This window comes from Pogoniulus pusillus, chromosome 29 (assembly GCF_015220805.1).
Source record: "Pogoniulus pusillus isolate bPogPus1 chromosome 29, bPogPus1.pri, whole genome shotgun sequence".
Taxonomy (NCBI): Eukaryota; Metazoa; Chordata; class Aves; order Piciformes; family Lybiidae; genus Pogoniulus; species Pogoniulus pusillus.
This window is the reverse complement of record NC_087292.1, coordinates 17,216,893-17,231,315: the sequence shown is the minus strand read 5'-3', so window position 1 is coordinate 17,231,315 and position 14,423 is coordinate 17,216,893. Positions and strand designations below refer to the sequence as shown.

At 63.4% G+C, this 14,423-nt stretch overlaps 2 protein-coding genes across 3 annotated transcripts; both read left to right on the top strand.

Annotated features, from left to right (window-relative positions):
* The first annotated feature begins 406 nt into the window (after positions 1–406).
* DUSP15 (dual specificity phosphatase 15) lies at positions 407–7,185 on the top strand. The gene is made up of 7 exons (XM_064167732.1): positions 407–769; positions 2,335–2,368; positions 3,684–3,766; positions 4,188–4,237; positions 4,927–5,001; positions 5,903–6,074; positions 6,266–7,185. Exons 1-7 carry the CDS (start codon positions 749–751, stop codon positions 6,476–6,478), a joined length of 648 nt encoding a protein of 215 aa, XP_064023802.1. The 5' UTR covers positions 407–748; the 3' UTR covers positions 6,479–7,185.
* A 3,386-nt stretch (positions 7,186–10,571) lies between these two features.
* Positions 10,572–14,250, top strand: LOC135188335 (interferon regulatory factor 4-like). Of its 2 annotated transcripts, XM_064167723.1 has the most exons (8): positions 10,572–10,773; positions 11,708–11,897; positions 12,074–12,117; positions 12,382–12,484; positions 12,769–12,870; positions 12,963–13,355; positions 13,578–13,696; positions 13,816–14,250. In XM_064167723.1, the coding sequence occupies exons 1-8, from the start codon at positions 10,600–10,602 to the stop codon at positions 13,954–13,956; spliced, it is 1,266 nt and encodes a 421-aa protein (XP_064023793.1). In that variant the 5' UTR covers positions 10,572–10,599; the 3' UTR covers positions 13,957–14,250. The 2 variants fall into 2 exon arrangements, with proteins under 2 accessions (XP_064023793.1, XP_064023792.1); XM_064167722.1 differs by lacking the exons at positions 10,572–10,773; positions 12,074–12,117 and having other exon boundaries at positions 11,621–11,897.
* The last annotated feature ends 173 nt before the right edge of the window (positions 14,251–14,423 follow it).

Below are 14,423 nucleotides of genomic sequence, written 5' to 3'. Positions count from 1 at the left end.
AGGGTGCAGGGCTGAGTTCCCACACACCCTGCAGTGGGTCCAGGCAGGGGTGGGCATGCTGCAGGCAGGGATGGATGTGGTGCAGCCACGGGTGGGCATGACACAAGCAGAGGTCCAGTCCGGAGTGGATGTAGTGCAGGCTAAGGTGAGCACGGCACAGGCAGAGGTGAGCGCGGTGCAGGCAGGGTGGGCATGGCACAGGCAGGGGGTGGCCACGGCGCTGGGCAGCGGGCAGCGGGCAGCGCGGCCACACCGCCCCTCGGCTGGTGCCGCAGGACAAAGGTTTTGTTCTTCTGCCCACAGCGGGGCCGTGCGCGGGCAGCGGCGCCAGGCAGCAGCGGCTCCCACGCCACGCGCGGAGGGGGAGCTGCTGCTCCTTTGTCTCTGCCCAGCGCGGCAGTGCCCACGGCAGCCTGAGGCGGCAGTGCCCACGGCAGCCGAGCGGGGCAGTGCCCAGCAGCCAGCCAGCGCCGGGCCTCGCCGGGAGCCGCGGAGCACGGCGGGACAAAGTGCCCTCTGTCCCGGCACAGCCGCCACCGGCACAGCCGCCACCGGCACAGCCGCCACCGGCTCAGCCTCGCTGCCCCGGGCGGCGGACGCGGAGGAGCGGAGCTCTTCATGACGGAAAGGCGAGCGGGGAGCGTGCGGAGCGGGGCCAGCGGCCGTGCCTGCGGACACGGCGGGCGGCGGCAGCACCGGGCGCAGGGACAGCCACGCTCCGCACCCGCCGCGGCGCCGGCCGCCGGCCATGGGAAACGGCATGAGCCAGGTACCGGGGAGCGCTGCGGGGGGGCTGCTCGGTGGCTCGGGGGGGCCGTGCCAGGGCGGCTTGTGCCAGAGCTGGAGGTGGCAGGCGCTTGTCTGGTGGCTCGTCGTGCCCGGTGCGGGGCTCGGCTGGCAGGCGGCGGCGCAGGACTCGACTTGTTTACCTCCGGCGGGGCAAAATCGGAGGAGAAACAGGTAGGGAGCAAGCCCAGGAGCTGCAGAGGGCAGAGGTGACAGAGAGCACCCCCTTGAGGGAGGGGAGAGCCCTTCCCAGCTCTTTTAAACCCAAATTCTGGGCACGCATTGGGAGCTCGGTGGATGCCCGAGCCCCTGGGGCTCAGCACTGCTGGGCAGAGGGGGACAGGCACTGTTTAAAGGTCGTTTGAGCTTCTCCCTGCCGCAGCTGGGCAGAAAAAATCCTCCTGAGCGACTCTTCAGACCCCAAGCGTTAACCTTCCCCTCCCCCCGCCGCTGCCCATTCCCGGGGCAGTGCCCAGGGCTGCAGACGCTGCCCCACTTCTCCCAGCCAGGAGTGGGTCAAGAGGGTGCTGGGAACAGGAACGTGCCATTAGTGCCGGCTCAGTGTCCTGCCCTTGGGAGCTGCCCTTGCCAACGGGCACTCTCCTGCCCGCTCCTCTCCGTGCCGCAGCTGCAGGTTAAAGGCAACCTCACCCATAGGAAATTGATCTAAAATCTTGGGAATCATGGGGGGGAAAAATCCGACCTCTTTAAGCTGCTCAGCCAGGAGAACCGTGTCCAAACGTGAGCAGTGAGCTGAGAGTGGAGATCACCTCCCCCGGCCAGGTCGTGGGCACCAAACTGCAGCAGGCAGAAGCTGGAGGGGAAGTGGCTGGACCTGGTAGGGGTGGACAACCCAGGGACAACTGCCCAGGCTGGGAGAAAGGGAGAGATGAAGCAGCTCAGGGTGAGAAGGTCTGCAAGGTGTCCTGCTTCTGATCAGCAGTGCTATTAACAGAGCCATCCTCAAGCTAATTACCTTCTCCTCCTGAGAGCTGGAACTGCACAGGGAAAAAAGGCTGAAGGCAGTGTCCAGAGTGATTTGTTCCTGGGCTGACAGAAAAGGGTTCCCTGAAGCACAGAGCATAAGGAGCAGAGCTTGGTGCTGGGCTAGGGACCACCACATCTCCTTTCCCCCCCCCCACACCTCAGACTGTGCCTGTTGCTGCCCAGTCCTTCAGCAGCAGGACCTGTGCAGGTCACGGGTGCAGGCTGAGGCTGTGGGGAGGCGTTGGCAGCTTGCTCAGCTCAGCCATGACCCCAACAAAGAGCTGATTGATAAGAAGCAAGAGGAGCAACTAAAACCCCGTGGCCAGCTCCCAGCACCCAGCAGGCTGGTGCCAGGGCTGCATCTGGCCCTGGGTGCTGGATGCCAGGGCAGTGGCACAGGTTCAGTTGCACCCTTCCTGCCCTGGGGCTGCTGGTGGGCACCTTAATGGCAAAACTTTGGCCTTTCTGGATGAGGCTGCTGTTTCTTGGGATGCCCTGGCACAGTGGGTACTGTGGCACAAGGTCACTGCTCATGCTGGCACTTCTCCTTGTGTCTCACAGATCCTCCCCGGCCTCTACCTTGGGAACTTCATTGGTAAGCAGAGCGTGGCCACCAGAGATGTCCTGCAGCAGGGACCTGGGCTTGCTTGGCTTGTGCCTCCCTGCCTGCAAATGCTGCCTGATGCCCTGCCAGCACCCACCACTCTGCCAGTGCCCACTGCCTACCAGCACCCACCAATCTTCCCCTGCATGAGGCAGCCAGCAGGGCAGGCTGGGAGGGGGTGGGAGCAGATGGGGGTGGCACAGGGCAAGCTGAGCTTTGCTTTCACCCCCTCCATGCCCATGGGAGTTCACCCACTGCACTGCCTGTGCCATGTGCTCAGCCTGGCACGGCTCCCATGCTGGAAGCAGAGGATCTGGTGGTGCAGCACCAGCATGAGGGAGCAGGATCATGGTGCTTGGGTTTTGCAGCTGTAGGAAATGCAGGAGAGGAAACTTCCAGAGGCAGAGCCCCCCCACACCCCTTCTCACACCAGCTCACTGTTTTAGGGGAGTTTCATTGTCAGGGGACAGTTTATGACCAAAAATTGTCCTCTGCCATGACAAAGAGCATTTGTTTGAGTTCCTGCTCCCCGAGTGCTCTTTTGGCAGCTTGGTTCCTGCTGGAAGCTCTGAGAAGGTTTGAAACCACTGGTGTGAGGTGCTGAGAAAACGTCCTTAAAGCTGACCTGCAGCCCTGTGCTCCCTGCACCCCCTGGAGCACCTCGGGGTGGGCTGAGAGGAGCTGCAGCAGCTCCCTCAGGCTGCAGCAGATCCCTGACACTGCAGCAAGTCCAATTGCTAGAGGCCACAGCAGTGCTGGCAGGGCTGGAGGAGCTCTGCTGTGAGGCCAGGCTGAGAGAGTTGGGCTTGGTCTGCCTGGAGAAGGCTCCAGGGAGACCTTCTGATGGCCTTGCAGTGATTAAAGGGGTGCATCAGAAAGCTGGGGACAGGCTTTTGAGCAGGGCCTGTTGGGACAGGACAAGGTGGGGATGGTTTGAATTCAGAGAGGGAAATTCAGAGTGGAGAGAAGGGAGAAATGGTTGCCACTGAGGGTGGGGAGAGCCTGGCCCAGGTTGCCCAGAGGTGGGAGCCACAGGTCAGGCTGTTTGTGGCTGGGAGCAACCTGATCATGTTGGGGATGTCCCTGGGGACTGCAGGAGGTTGGACTGGAGGAGCTTTAAAGGTCCCTTCCCACCCAAACCATCTGATAATCCCACGGCTCGTCCCTGCCTGTGCCACCCGCTGCACGCAGGGGGGTGATGCAGCCATGCTTTTGCCTGCTGCCTGTCTGCAGGAGCGTGGTGAGTGCTTGTGGGCAGAGAAGTGTGGGCAGGCAACACCTGCTAAGATCTGGCTTCACCCTCCAGATGCCAAAGACCTGGAGCAGCTGAGCAGGAACAAGATCACTCACATCGTTTCCATCCATGAATCTCCCCAGCCCCTGCTGCAGGTAGGGTTCTGTGCCCAACGCCACCCTGTAGACCTCTGCAGCTCCTCCCCTGCTGCAGCATCTCCCTTCCCACTGGCAGCATCCCACAGCACGTGCACCTCTCCCCTCTGCCCGGGGGGGGTCCCGGAGGAGCTGGGCAGCCCTCCCAGCATGGGAAAATGGTCCTCTGGTGACCATAACCTGGCCTTGAACGCTAAGGGGAAACAGTTCCCAGCTCTCCAAAGCCCTTTTGCTTCCCACCCCTCCCCACCAGCTGTTTGTCCTTCACTGCCCTCCTCACCATCCCACTCAGAGGATGCTGTGCTTGGCGGGGGGGGAAGCCCCACAGGCAGCACTGGGGTGAGGGGCAGATGGGCTGCAAGCCTCCACGACACCTCCACCACAGCAGCCAAGTTCCTTCTCTTCCTCTTGTGTCTTCCAGGACATCACCTACCTCCGGATCCCCCTGCCAGACACCCCTGAGGCCAACATGTGAGTACCCCAAGCAGCCTGCAGCTGGCTCGGGGCACACAGGAGGGCTGGCTGATTTGGGGTGAGGTCTCCTGGCACCCTGAGCCCTCAGGGTGCTGCTTCCAGCTCCCCATTGCAGCCACTTGCAGGCTGGAGGCACAGTGCCCTGGTGCTGAGGACTACCTCTGCACCCCTCCTCCCCCACCACCACCAGTAGCATCCCAGCTCAGTGACCACTGGGGAGCAGGTTCCAGCTGTGGGGCGAGGTGAGGAGCAGCCCCTCTGGAAACAGCAGTGGGGAGCAGCAGTGAGCATTTCCCCTCTGCTCCAGGAGCATCCCCAGGAGAGGTGCTTGGAGCAGGGAGAGCAGATAAAGGGTGTGGAGCAACCAAAGGTGCTGGCACGGAGCAGCCAGGGGTGCTGGCACGGAGCAGCCAGGCTCCTGCTGTCCTGGCACAAGTCCCACGAATCCCAGGACAGCCCCCACATGCCTCCAGCAGGGTGGGAGCTGCTCCCAGTGCCAGCCCAGCACCAGCTGACCCAGCCACCTTCCCTTGGGAAACAGCAGCACTGAGCTGTCCAGGTCTCAGCAGCTGCCAGGGAAGGCCCTGGGCAGTTTGTGCTTGTGTGCAGGGCACTGCCCTGCTGCACCCTCAAGTCCTGTGCCAGCCCTGGAGGCTGTATTCTGACTGGTTTGGTTTTCCCTCCAGCAAGAGGCACTTCAAGGAGTGCATCAGCTTCATCCACCAGTGTCGCCTGCACGGAGGGAACTGCCTCGTCCACTGGTAACTGCCTCCCTGCTCTGCTCACAGCCGCAGGAGCACTGCGTGGCTGTGGCTGGAAGAGCTTTTGGAGCTCATGGGGTCCTGCCCTTACCCCAGCACTGCCCCAGGGCACCACCAAGCCATGGCCCTCAGCACCATAGCTGCCTGCCTTTGAAACCCCTCCAGGGATGGGGACTCCACCACTGCCCTGGGCAGCCTGGGTCAGGCCTTCAGAACCCTGAAGGGGAAGAAATTGTTCCTCGTGGCCAAGCTAAACCTCTCCTGGGGCAGCTTGAGGCTATTTTCTCTTTCCTGTTCCTTTCCCTGTACCCAGTGCCACGTTCCCTAGCGCAGCCTCCAGCCTCCTGCTTTGGCTGCAGCACTCTGATCAAATCCAGCCTGTGCCAGAGAGCTTCATGCCCACAGATCTGCCCTGGGCTGTGGTCTGTGACCCAAAGCCAGTGGGATCCAGCCCTGGGGATGGTGTGGGGCTGGCAGCCAGGCAATGCCTGCTGCAGAGTGTGGGGCTGGCAGCTGGGCAGTGCCTGCTGCAGAGTGTGGGGCTGGCAGCTGGGCAGTGCCCACTGCAGAGTGTGGGGCTGACAGCTGGGCAGTGCTCACTGCAGAGCGTGGGGCTGGCAGCTGGGCAGTGCTCACTGCAGCGTGTGGGGCTGGCAGCTGGGCAGTGCCCACTGCAGCGTGTGGGCCTGGCAGCCGGGCAGTGCCCACTGCTCTTGCTTCTCAAGGAGGAGCTGGGTATTTATAGGCAGTGGTGGGGAGGACCTGGGCTGTGCTCAGGCCTCCAGAGAGCAAGTTCCCAGTGAAGAGGAGCCGAAATAGCTGAAGGACAAAGGTGGAGAAGGGGCAAGCGTGGGGCCAGGCTGTGCCACCCACAGCACCCTTCTGCCCTTCCCCTTGCCAGCCTCGCCGGCATCTCCCGCAGCACCACCGTGGTGGTCGCCTACGTCATGGCCGTGACGGAGCTGAGCTGCCAGGAGGTGCTGGATGCCATCCGGACCATCCGCCCTGTGGCCAACCCCAACCCTGGCTTCAGGCAGCAGCTGGCCGAGTTCGGCGGAGGCTCCGCTCGCAAGGTGGGACCAGCCTCTGTCCCCTCGCCGTGCCCTGCCCCCTCTCCCTGCCCTGCCCCCAGGCCAAGCCTGCCCGCGGGTCGCAGAGCGAGAGTGGGTCCCGAGGGACCAGGCTGCTTCCCTGCTCCCTTACCTGGCAGGCTTGGGCTTGCCCTCGGTCTGCGCCTTAGTTTGCTTCTCCTTCCTTCCCCCAGGTCCGCAGGCACCTGAAGCAGAGGTTTGGGCCATCCCCTTTCAACGACGAGGAAGAAATCAAAGCCTTGCTGCCAGCCGGGAGGGGAGGATCAGCCAGGGCAGAGGGTGCCCGGCAAGGACTGGTACCGAGAGCCAGAGACACGAGGAGCACAACTCCCTTCCTGCTGCGGGTGAAGAGGACATTCTCCTGCATCCCAGCTTGTCTGAAGTGACCCAGGCAAGGGAGAGTGGCCAGAGTCACCCAGCAGCCTGGGAGAGACGAAGGAGCCACTGCAGAGCACCCTGCAAGGAGCCACGTCAGCCCAGCCCCTTCTTCTCTTCTCCGTGCCACCCCCTGTCCTGGCTCTCAGCTGCCAGGAAGGGATTCCTGGGCACTGCCAGGCTCTGCAGCATGCAGTGGGCTCAGCCTCTTCTCATCCAGCATCCTGGGGACACTGCTGAAAGGTGCCCCCAGGTCAGCACAGGCTCCTGCTTGGGGCAGTGACAAATGGGCTCTCACCGGCACCTGGGTGATGCCAGCAGCACCTTTACCCCTCTGGTGCCCGCTGCAGGGCCTTGGGGCACACAGGGTGCAGTGGAACCAGCGATCCCCTTGGAGCAGTTTGCCCACCAGCAGCACAAGCTCCCAGAGCCATAGTGGATATGGGGCAGGGACAGGTGGGCACAGGGGCAGGTGATGGCACCACAACGGCTCCCAGGCAAGGGCCCAGCTGCAGCCCAGCCAAGCACGAGCCCTGAGTGAGCAGTGCAGCTTAGGAGCCCAGAGGAGCATTGCAACCCATTCCCACCCATCCCAGGGCACAATCTCTAAAGGGTGGGAGCTCAGCCTTTAGCCACCCACCTCAGCAGAGCCTTAAAGCCATTTTGCTCAAAGACTTTCTAGGCCCCCTCCACCCAGTAATAAAACCTTTCCTCCATGGTCTGGCTGCTGAAGGATCCAAAAGGGAACGCTGAAGAAGAAGATCCTGATATGCAGAAGGTCAGGAGGCTGCTGGCAGCTCCCTGCAGCTCAGGCAGGGGTGGGGAAGGAGTGGACTGAGGATACTGAGGCCCCTGGTCAGGGACCACCCCACTGCTTTGCAGGGAGGTTAGAGAAGAGGCCAGAACCTGGGTACCGTGGCAGAGGTCCCTGTGAGGACAGGCTCTGGCTGGGGCTGGTTGGGCACTCCCAAGGAAGCTGTTTCACTACAGCTTCCCCACTCACCAGGTTCAGGAGTCTGCTGGGCTCTGGGAGCTTGGCACCAGCTGAGCATCATTACCCCCAGCTCCTCCCCAGACCTGTCCTCTTTACACCTCTCCCTGGGGCAGAGTCCCAGGTGGGGAAAGTGCTGAGCATGCCCAGCTGGGTCATCAGCATCAGCCCTTCTGCCAGAGCATGTTTCTGGGGTCCCCCTTGGCCCTGCCACTCCTCTGCCACAGGGGATGGTGTCCCCCGGGGACCAGACAGGGACAGGCACCTGCAGGGAGGTTTCCAGCTCAGCATGTGATGAGCTGCCCAGGAATGGGGTCCCAGGGTGGGGAGGAACTTCCCAGGAAGCAGGAGCTGCCTCTGCCCTGGCTGCTTCCCTGAGATAGCAGCATGGGACAGGACAAGCTCATCACTAATTAATAAGCTCATCACTAATTAATAATTGCTTGTTTACCCCTGCATGGCAGCTGTAGCTGAATGGGAGCATGGAGTCCTTCTCCCACCTCCCTGCTCCCTCACCCAGGGCTCTCCAGCACCCTTTGGCCCCCAGCAACCAGCAGGATACTGACCCTGCACCCCGGGACAGCAGCCAGGATGGATGCAAACCTCCTGCACGGCTGCACCCTCCCCTCAGCCCCTTGCCAGGATAGGCTGTGCCAAGGACTTCACAGCCTCGTTCCCACCGTAGCCCCCTGGGGAGCCCAACACAGAGCAGTGGTACCTCCAGCCCAGCTCCACCACACAGCAAATTGTGTTTATCTTGGCAGGATTTGTTTGCACAACTGGAAAAAAAACAGGCGAGGGCAAGGTTGGCTGTGAGTTAATGTTTGACTCCTACCCAGGCCCCTTTGGGCAGGCAGGGTGCAAGGTTTGAGCAGCTTGACCTTCACCGCGGCAGGGAAACGGCTCCTGAGCATCTGGGCTGATGCCGGGGTAATAAGATCCCGCGGGTCCTGAGCGTCGCTCGGGAGGAAATCCCCAGCTGACAAAGGCTTCTCCTGGCTGCCAGGGGCTGGCTAACGACCTAGTGGCTGCCATCATCTTCCTGGCCTCGGGGGCAATCTGTGCAAGCCACTAAGAGGGGACGGTGCAAAGTCCCCCTGCCGCCGCCTGCCTTTCCCGGCAGCGAGGGGGGATGTGGATCCTCCGTTGGTCGTTTCAGGGCCCTTTTCCTGCTACATGTCCCTGCTTTGCCCAGATAAGGGGTGCAAGGTGTGGCAGGAGGCTGCCCCAGCAGAGGTACAGCTGGCTGGAAATCCCCTCCTAGCTGACACAGTGCAGAGAGGCTTCCTGTGCCAGCAAGGTGCCAGCCTGGCCACAGCAGCACCAAGGGGGATGGCAATGGGCTGCCAGGGCAAGGGTAAGCATGGCCCAATAATGGAGGGGGGGAGGGGGGTCCTAACCTGCTCTTCTCCCCTTCCCCAAACCAGGACTCTCCAGTGCTCAGAACCACACTGGTGGCATCATGACCTCTTCTTTCTCTTCCTCCTCCTCCCTGGCAGGTAAAGCCATGCCACAGGTTTTGCCTCAGCCTTTCACTCGGAACAGGCAGAGGCAGGACAGGGAAAGGGGTCACAGGTGGGGTCAGGAGGGAGAGCAAACCCCTGCCAGCTATGCCACACAGCTCTGCCCATGTCCCCACATCCTTCAGGGAAGCCCAGAGCTGGGAACTGTGTTGCTGATTCTTCATTTTGGGGCTTTGCAGCCCTGAGCAGTGCTCAGCTCTTGGGTGCCCTCATCTCCTCCCCACCAGCGGTGACTCAAAGCTGGAAAGGAAAGCCAGGAGGCTGCAAGGGGAGCCCCAGTGGGCCGTGGGGCTGGGTGGATGAGTTAAGCTCTCCCATCCAGTGACACATGGCTCTGCAGTGGTGATAGAGCTGACACCAGTGTCACCCCGGGGCAGCCCAAAGCCTGCCCAGCCCGAGCCCTGCTGCTGGGGTGGATGAAGGTGACACATCAGGAGCACAGCCCTTGGCAGGGGCAGCTGGGTAGTGCTTGGTGCCAGCTCCATCCCTGCCCAGCACAGGGTGCAATCTCTCTGTCCCTAGTAGCTATGATATGGAGGAAGGAAGCCCAGGAACCAGTCGGGAGCCAAGGAGCTGTCCGAGCCCCTCTGCTGATACCCATCTCACCCATGTGCCCACCACCCCATGCACCCACCTCCCTGCAGCACAGTGCAGGCTGGTGCCCAGAAGCACTGTGCCCACTGTGTCTCCCCTGCAGGGGTGGCTTCTACCGGGAACTGAGGCCAGCGGAGAGCCCGGGTGGGTGTGGGATGAGTCAGGCACCTTCACCCCCCCTGGCACAGCTCATCTCAGCCCTTCCCACCCAGTTCCCATTCGACTCAGCACCCGGAGCCCTGCAGGGTGTCAGAGCCAAGAAGTCTGAGGCACGGAGCAATGCCTCTGCCCAGAGCAGCCTGAGCTCTTTCCACAGCTCCCCACAGCCCTGGGCTGGGAGGCTGCTCCCAAGACAGGTCCCCCAGGGCACGGAGGTGTCCGGGTCCCAAAGCAGGAGCGCAGGGAGCAGAGTCCATGGTGCCCCGTGCGGAGAGTGTGAGGATCATGGGCGCCTGAGGGAAGGCACCTGGGAGGGGTGCGGAGGAGTCCCCTGTCCTGTAGGTCACTCTCTGCCCTCCTCTCATGAGCGAGAGGCACCAGTCCCCTCTCCCGTGGGTGCAAAGTGGGTGTCCCCTCCTCCACGGGCGGCTGCGTGCTCCCTTATGTGGCTCCATCTCCCGTGGGTGGCCCAGTCCTCTCTTCCGTGGGCTGCTTTGCCCCCTCAAGTGGCCCTGTCCCGTCGTGGAGCCCTGTCTCTGGTGCCGTGGGCTGCCTTGTCCCCTCTCCCACGGGTGGCCCTGTCCTCTCTCTCCTGCGGTTTTCCTTGTCCCCATTGCCAGGGGAAGCTTTGTCCTTTCTCCCGTGGCTGCCAGGCGGACGTCCCCTCTGCCATGGGTGGCCTTGTCCCTTGGGCACGTCCCTGGCGTGTGTCCCCTCCCCGAGCCGGCAGCGGATCCGGTCCGGTGACAGCGAACGGGAAAGGGAAAGCGAAAGCCGGGGCCGCTCTTTCGCTTTCGCCGCCTCGGCACGTTGGTTGGCAGGGGGGCGGCGGGGCCGGGCCGGGCCGGGGGGTCGCGGAGCGGCGATGGCGGAGCCGGGGGGGCCGATGCGGCTGAAGGAGTGGCTGATCGCCCAGATCGACAGCGGCCGGTACCCGGGGCTGCGCTGGGAGAACCGGCAGCGGACCCTGTTCCGCATCCCCTGGAAACACGCGGCCAAGCAGGACTACCGGCAGCAGCAGGACGCGGCGCTCTTCAAGGTACCCCGGGACCCTCCCCGCCTCTTCCCGGCTCCGGGAGCACCCCCGGGACACGGACACACACACACACACACTCCCTGCTCCGGAGCATCCCCGGGAACTGCCACCCGGCTCCACGCACGCTCCCGAGGCTCTGCCCACGCCCCCGAAATCCCCCTGCCCGGCCCTGGAGAGCCTCTTCCCAGCTCCAGGCGCACCTCAGGAGCTCCTCATTGTCCTCCTCCGGGCATTCCCCCAGAACTCCCCACCCGGCTCCAGGCACACTCCTAAGACCTCCCACTTGGCTTCATATGAACCCCCAGGAATCCCCACCCAGCTCCATGGACACCCCCAGGACCCCCTGCCTGGCTCCATGCCCGTCCCTGAGGCTCACAACTACTCAGCTCTGTGCACACCCCTAGCCCACCCCTCCCCCCCGAGCTTGGCTCCATTGTGCACCCCTGGGGCGTTCTGTTGCCAATGCCATGTGCACGCTCTGGGATCCCACCACCACTCAGCTCTCTGCAGCCCCCCAGACCCCGGTGGGGGGGGGACAGGCTCTGCTCACTGCTCCCTGGGGCAGGACAAGCAGCAATGGATGGAAGCTGCAGCACAGGAGGTTCCAGCTCAGCACAAGGGGGAACTTCTTTCCTGTAAGGGTCCCAGAGCCCTGGCACAGGCTGCCCAGAGAGGTGTGGAGTCTGCTTCTCTGGAGCCTTTCCAGCCCTGTCTGGATGTGTTCCTGTGTGCCCTGAGCTAGGTTGTGTGGTCCTGCTCTGGCAGGGGGGGGGAGGTGGACTTGAGCTCTTTGGGTCCCTTCCAACCTCTGACATCCTCTGACCCAGTGCACCCAGCCCTGGCTCTCCATTGTCCCCATCCCAGCCCCCATGAACCTGTACCCTCGTGGGGTCCCTTGGGCAGCCCCCTCTCAGCACAGGGCACCCTCTGCCCGCAGGCTTGGGCCATCTACAAGGGGAAGTACCACGAGGGGACAGACAAGGCCGACCCCTCCACCTGGAAGACTCGGCTCCGCTGTGCCCTCAACAAGAGCACCGACTTCCAGGAGGTCCCCGAGCGCAGCCAGTTGGACATCTCCGAGCCCTACAAGGTCTACCAGCTCGTGTCCGACGGCGCCCGCGACACAGGTACGTCCCCTGCCCCCCCAGCTCCTGCACCACACTCGGGGCTGGTGAGCTCCATGCCCCGCAGACATCACCCTTCCTCCCCGCTCCTCGTCCCCCCCGGGTGCCCCGGGGCAGCCTTCCAGACGCTGTTCCTGCTGCTGGCCAGGGGCTCACTGGGTTTTCCTTGCTCTCTGCAGAGAAGGACAGTGGCACTCAGTCCCCAGCTGGTGAGGACCAGCAGGTGAGCCAGAACCTACCCCCGTGCCATCTGCTGCAGGAGCTTCCCGTGGGCTGGAGAAGGTGGGAGCCCCAAATCTCACCTTGCTCTCCTGCCTGCACACTGCCAGTGTCCATGCCGTGGGGCAGTCAGCTCCTTCAGGTGTCACCGAGGGTCGCCTGTGCCACATGGCTACCAGACTCAGGCCAGGGATCTGCTGGCACGCAGGGTCCATGGTGAAGGCAGGAGCCAGCACAAGGCCCTCACCACAGCCATTCTCCTCCGCAGGGCAGCTCCGTGGGCAATGCAGAGGAGGAGAACAAGAAGGGCACGGTGGAAGTGTGTCGTGTGTCCTCCACACCCCTGCTCCCTGCCCACCCAGCTGAGCGAGGTGAGGAGGGTCCTTGGCAGCAGGATGGGGCAGGATTGATGAGACCCCACTCTCTGCAGGCCCTTACCCTATCCCTTGTGCAAGATGGAGACCAGGGCTGGGGCCCCTCCCTGCCCGGAGAAAGCCACTTTAATGAGGCTTTAATGAGGCCCAGTAACGAGCAGCAGCTGTGAGGAAGACCATGCTGCCCACCTGAGCCAGGGGCTGGGCCCAGAGCAGCACCTGGGAGCCCTTGGCAACAGCTGCCCGTGTCCCTTTACCACCTCATCTCTCCTCTGGGCCAGGGTACCACGTGAGGGGAGTCTTCTACGGCTGGAACCCAACCCATGGCCACCTCCTCCCCGGACCCCCATCCTACCTCCCTGTGGAGGACATCAACCACTCAGGTAGGAGCCATGCTGGCTGGGCAGTGCCCTGAGTGACCCCTCCCCCGCCCTAGACCGAGCTGCCCACGAGCTGCCCCCTCCCCCCACCCCAGACTGCTGGCTCCACGTCCGCCTCTACTACTGCGACGTGCTGGTGAAGGAGGTGACGACCCGCACGGCCGAGGGCTGCCGCATCGCCTCCCGCGCCGCCCCGGATGCCCGCCACCTCTACAGCCCCTCCTGCATGGAGCAGATCGAGTTCCCTCCGCCGCGGGCCCTGGCTGGCAGTGCCAGGGTGGCTGGCATGACCGACGTGCTGGAGAGGCTCCTGCCCCACCTGGAACGCGGCGTGCTGCTGTGGGTGGCACCCGAGGGGGTCTTCATGAAGCGGCAGTGCCAGGGCAGGGTGTACTGGAACGGGCCACTGGCACCACACAGGGACTGGCCTAACAAGTTGGAGAGGGAGAAGACCTACAAGCTGCTGGACACGCAGCAGTTCCTGCAGCGTAAGTTCCTGGGGGCATGGGATCCACCTGCCCATGGGATCTGCCTGCCCATGGGATCCACCTGCCCATGGGATCCACCTGCCCACGGGATCTGCCTTCCCATGGGGTCCACCTGCCCCTGCCCTGGGAGACCCCAGTCTCCTTGGGAATGGGCACAGGTCGTGCCCTGGGCTGTGGTACCGTGGGAGCACTGTGGCCCCTGACAGAGCTGGTGTCTTGCAGAGCTGCAGGGGTACCTGAGCCACGGGCAGCCCATACCCCAGTACCAGATCCACCTCTGCTTCGGGGAGGAGTACCCCACCAGCGCCGGGCACCACTTCCAGAAGCTCATCATGGCCCACGTGAGTATGCACCAGGGCTGGCGTTGATGGCACACCCAAGCTGTGTGCCAGGGCCGTGGTGGCTGGAGGGCACAGAGTGCTGCCTGCACCCACACCGCATCAGCTCAGTGCCTCTGCAGGTGGAGCCAGTGTTTGCCCGGGAGCTCTTCCACCATGCCCAGCACAAGGGGCCAATGCTGCGCCGCGACGTGCCCCAGCCCTGCGCCCCTGGCACCTCCAGCCACATCACCCACGTCCTCAGGCAGCTCTGCCAGCCCTGAACCTGAGCAGGTGGGAAAAGAGAGCCCAGTGGTGACGTAGCCTGAGAGCAGGGATGCTCTGCCAGCCCCTCTGCCACGGCATCCCTGGAGTGCACGAGGCCCGGATGCGGGCGGGTGTGCAGGCAGCTGCCACCCCCGTGCTGTATTTATTGCCCAGGACTCCACTGGGTGGGAGGATCTCACCCACCCGGGTGGGTGCTGTGTGCTTGTCTGGTGAGCTGTGGCACAGCAGCTCTGTGCTTGCAGTGTGGGGACTCACGGGTGACAAAGAGAAATAAAGGCTGTGTCTGAGTACTGCTGGCTCGGGTGTGGGGATGGTAGAAGTGGGCACAGGCAGCTGGGGAAGCTCACCCTGGGAAGAGCCTCATGCTGTGGGCAAAGCCAGCTCAGCTTCCCCAAGGAGAACATCACAGATCATCCATCCATGAGGGGCATCCATACAACCATAGGACTGTTGAGGGTAGAAG

What these genes read in the sequence shown, in the direction of transcription:
- DUSP15 (XM_064167732.1), top strand. Translation starts at nt 749, where the DNA reads ATGGGAAACGGCATGAGCCAG. An exon ending in GGGAACTGCCTCGTCCACTG is followed by an intron (nt 5,002 to 5,902) that starts GTAACTGCCTCC and finishes TCCCCTTGCCAG; the next exon opens with CCTCGCCGGCATCTCCCGCA. An exon ending in GCGGAGGCTCCGCTCGCAAG is followed by an intron (nt 6,075 to 6,265) that starts GTGGGACCAGCC and finishes TCCTTCCCCCAG; the next exon opens with GTCCGCAGGCACCTGAAGCA.
- LOC135188335 (XM_064167723.1), top strand. Translation starts at nt 10,600, where the DNA reads ATGGCGGAGCCGGGGGGGCCGATGCGGCTGAAGGAGTGGCTGATCGCC. An exon ending in AGGACGCGGCGCTCTTCAAG is followed by an intron (nt 10,774 to 11,707) that starts GTACCCCGGGAC and finishes CTCTGCCCGCAG; the next exon opens with GCTTGGGCCATCTACAAGGG. An exon ending in CGACGGCGCCCGCGACACAG is followed by an intron (nt 11,898 to 12,073) that starts GTACGTCCCCTG and finishes TGCTCTCTGCAG; the next exon opens with AGAAGGACAGTGGCACTCAG.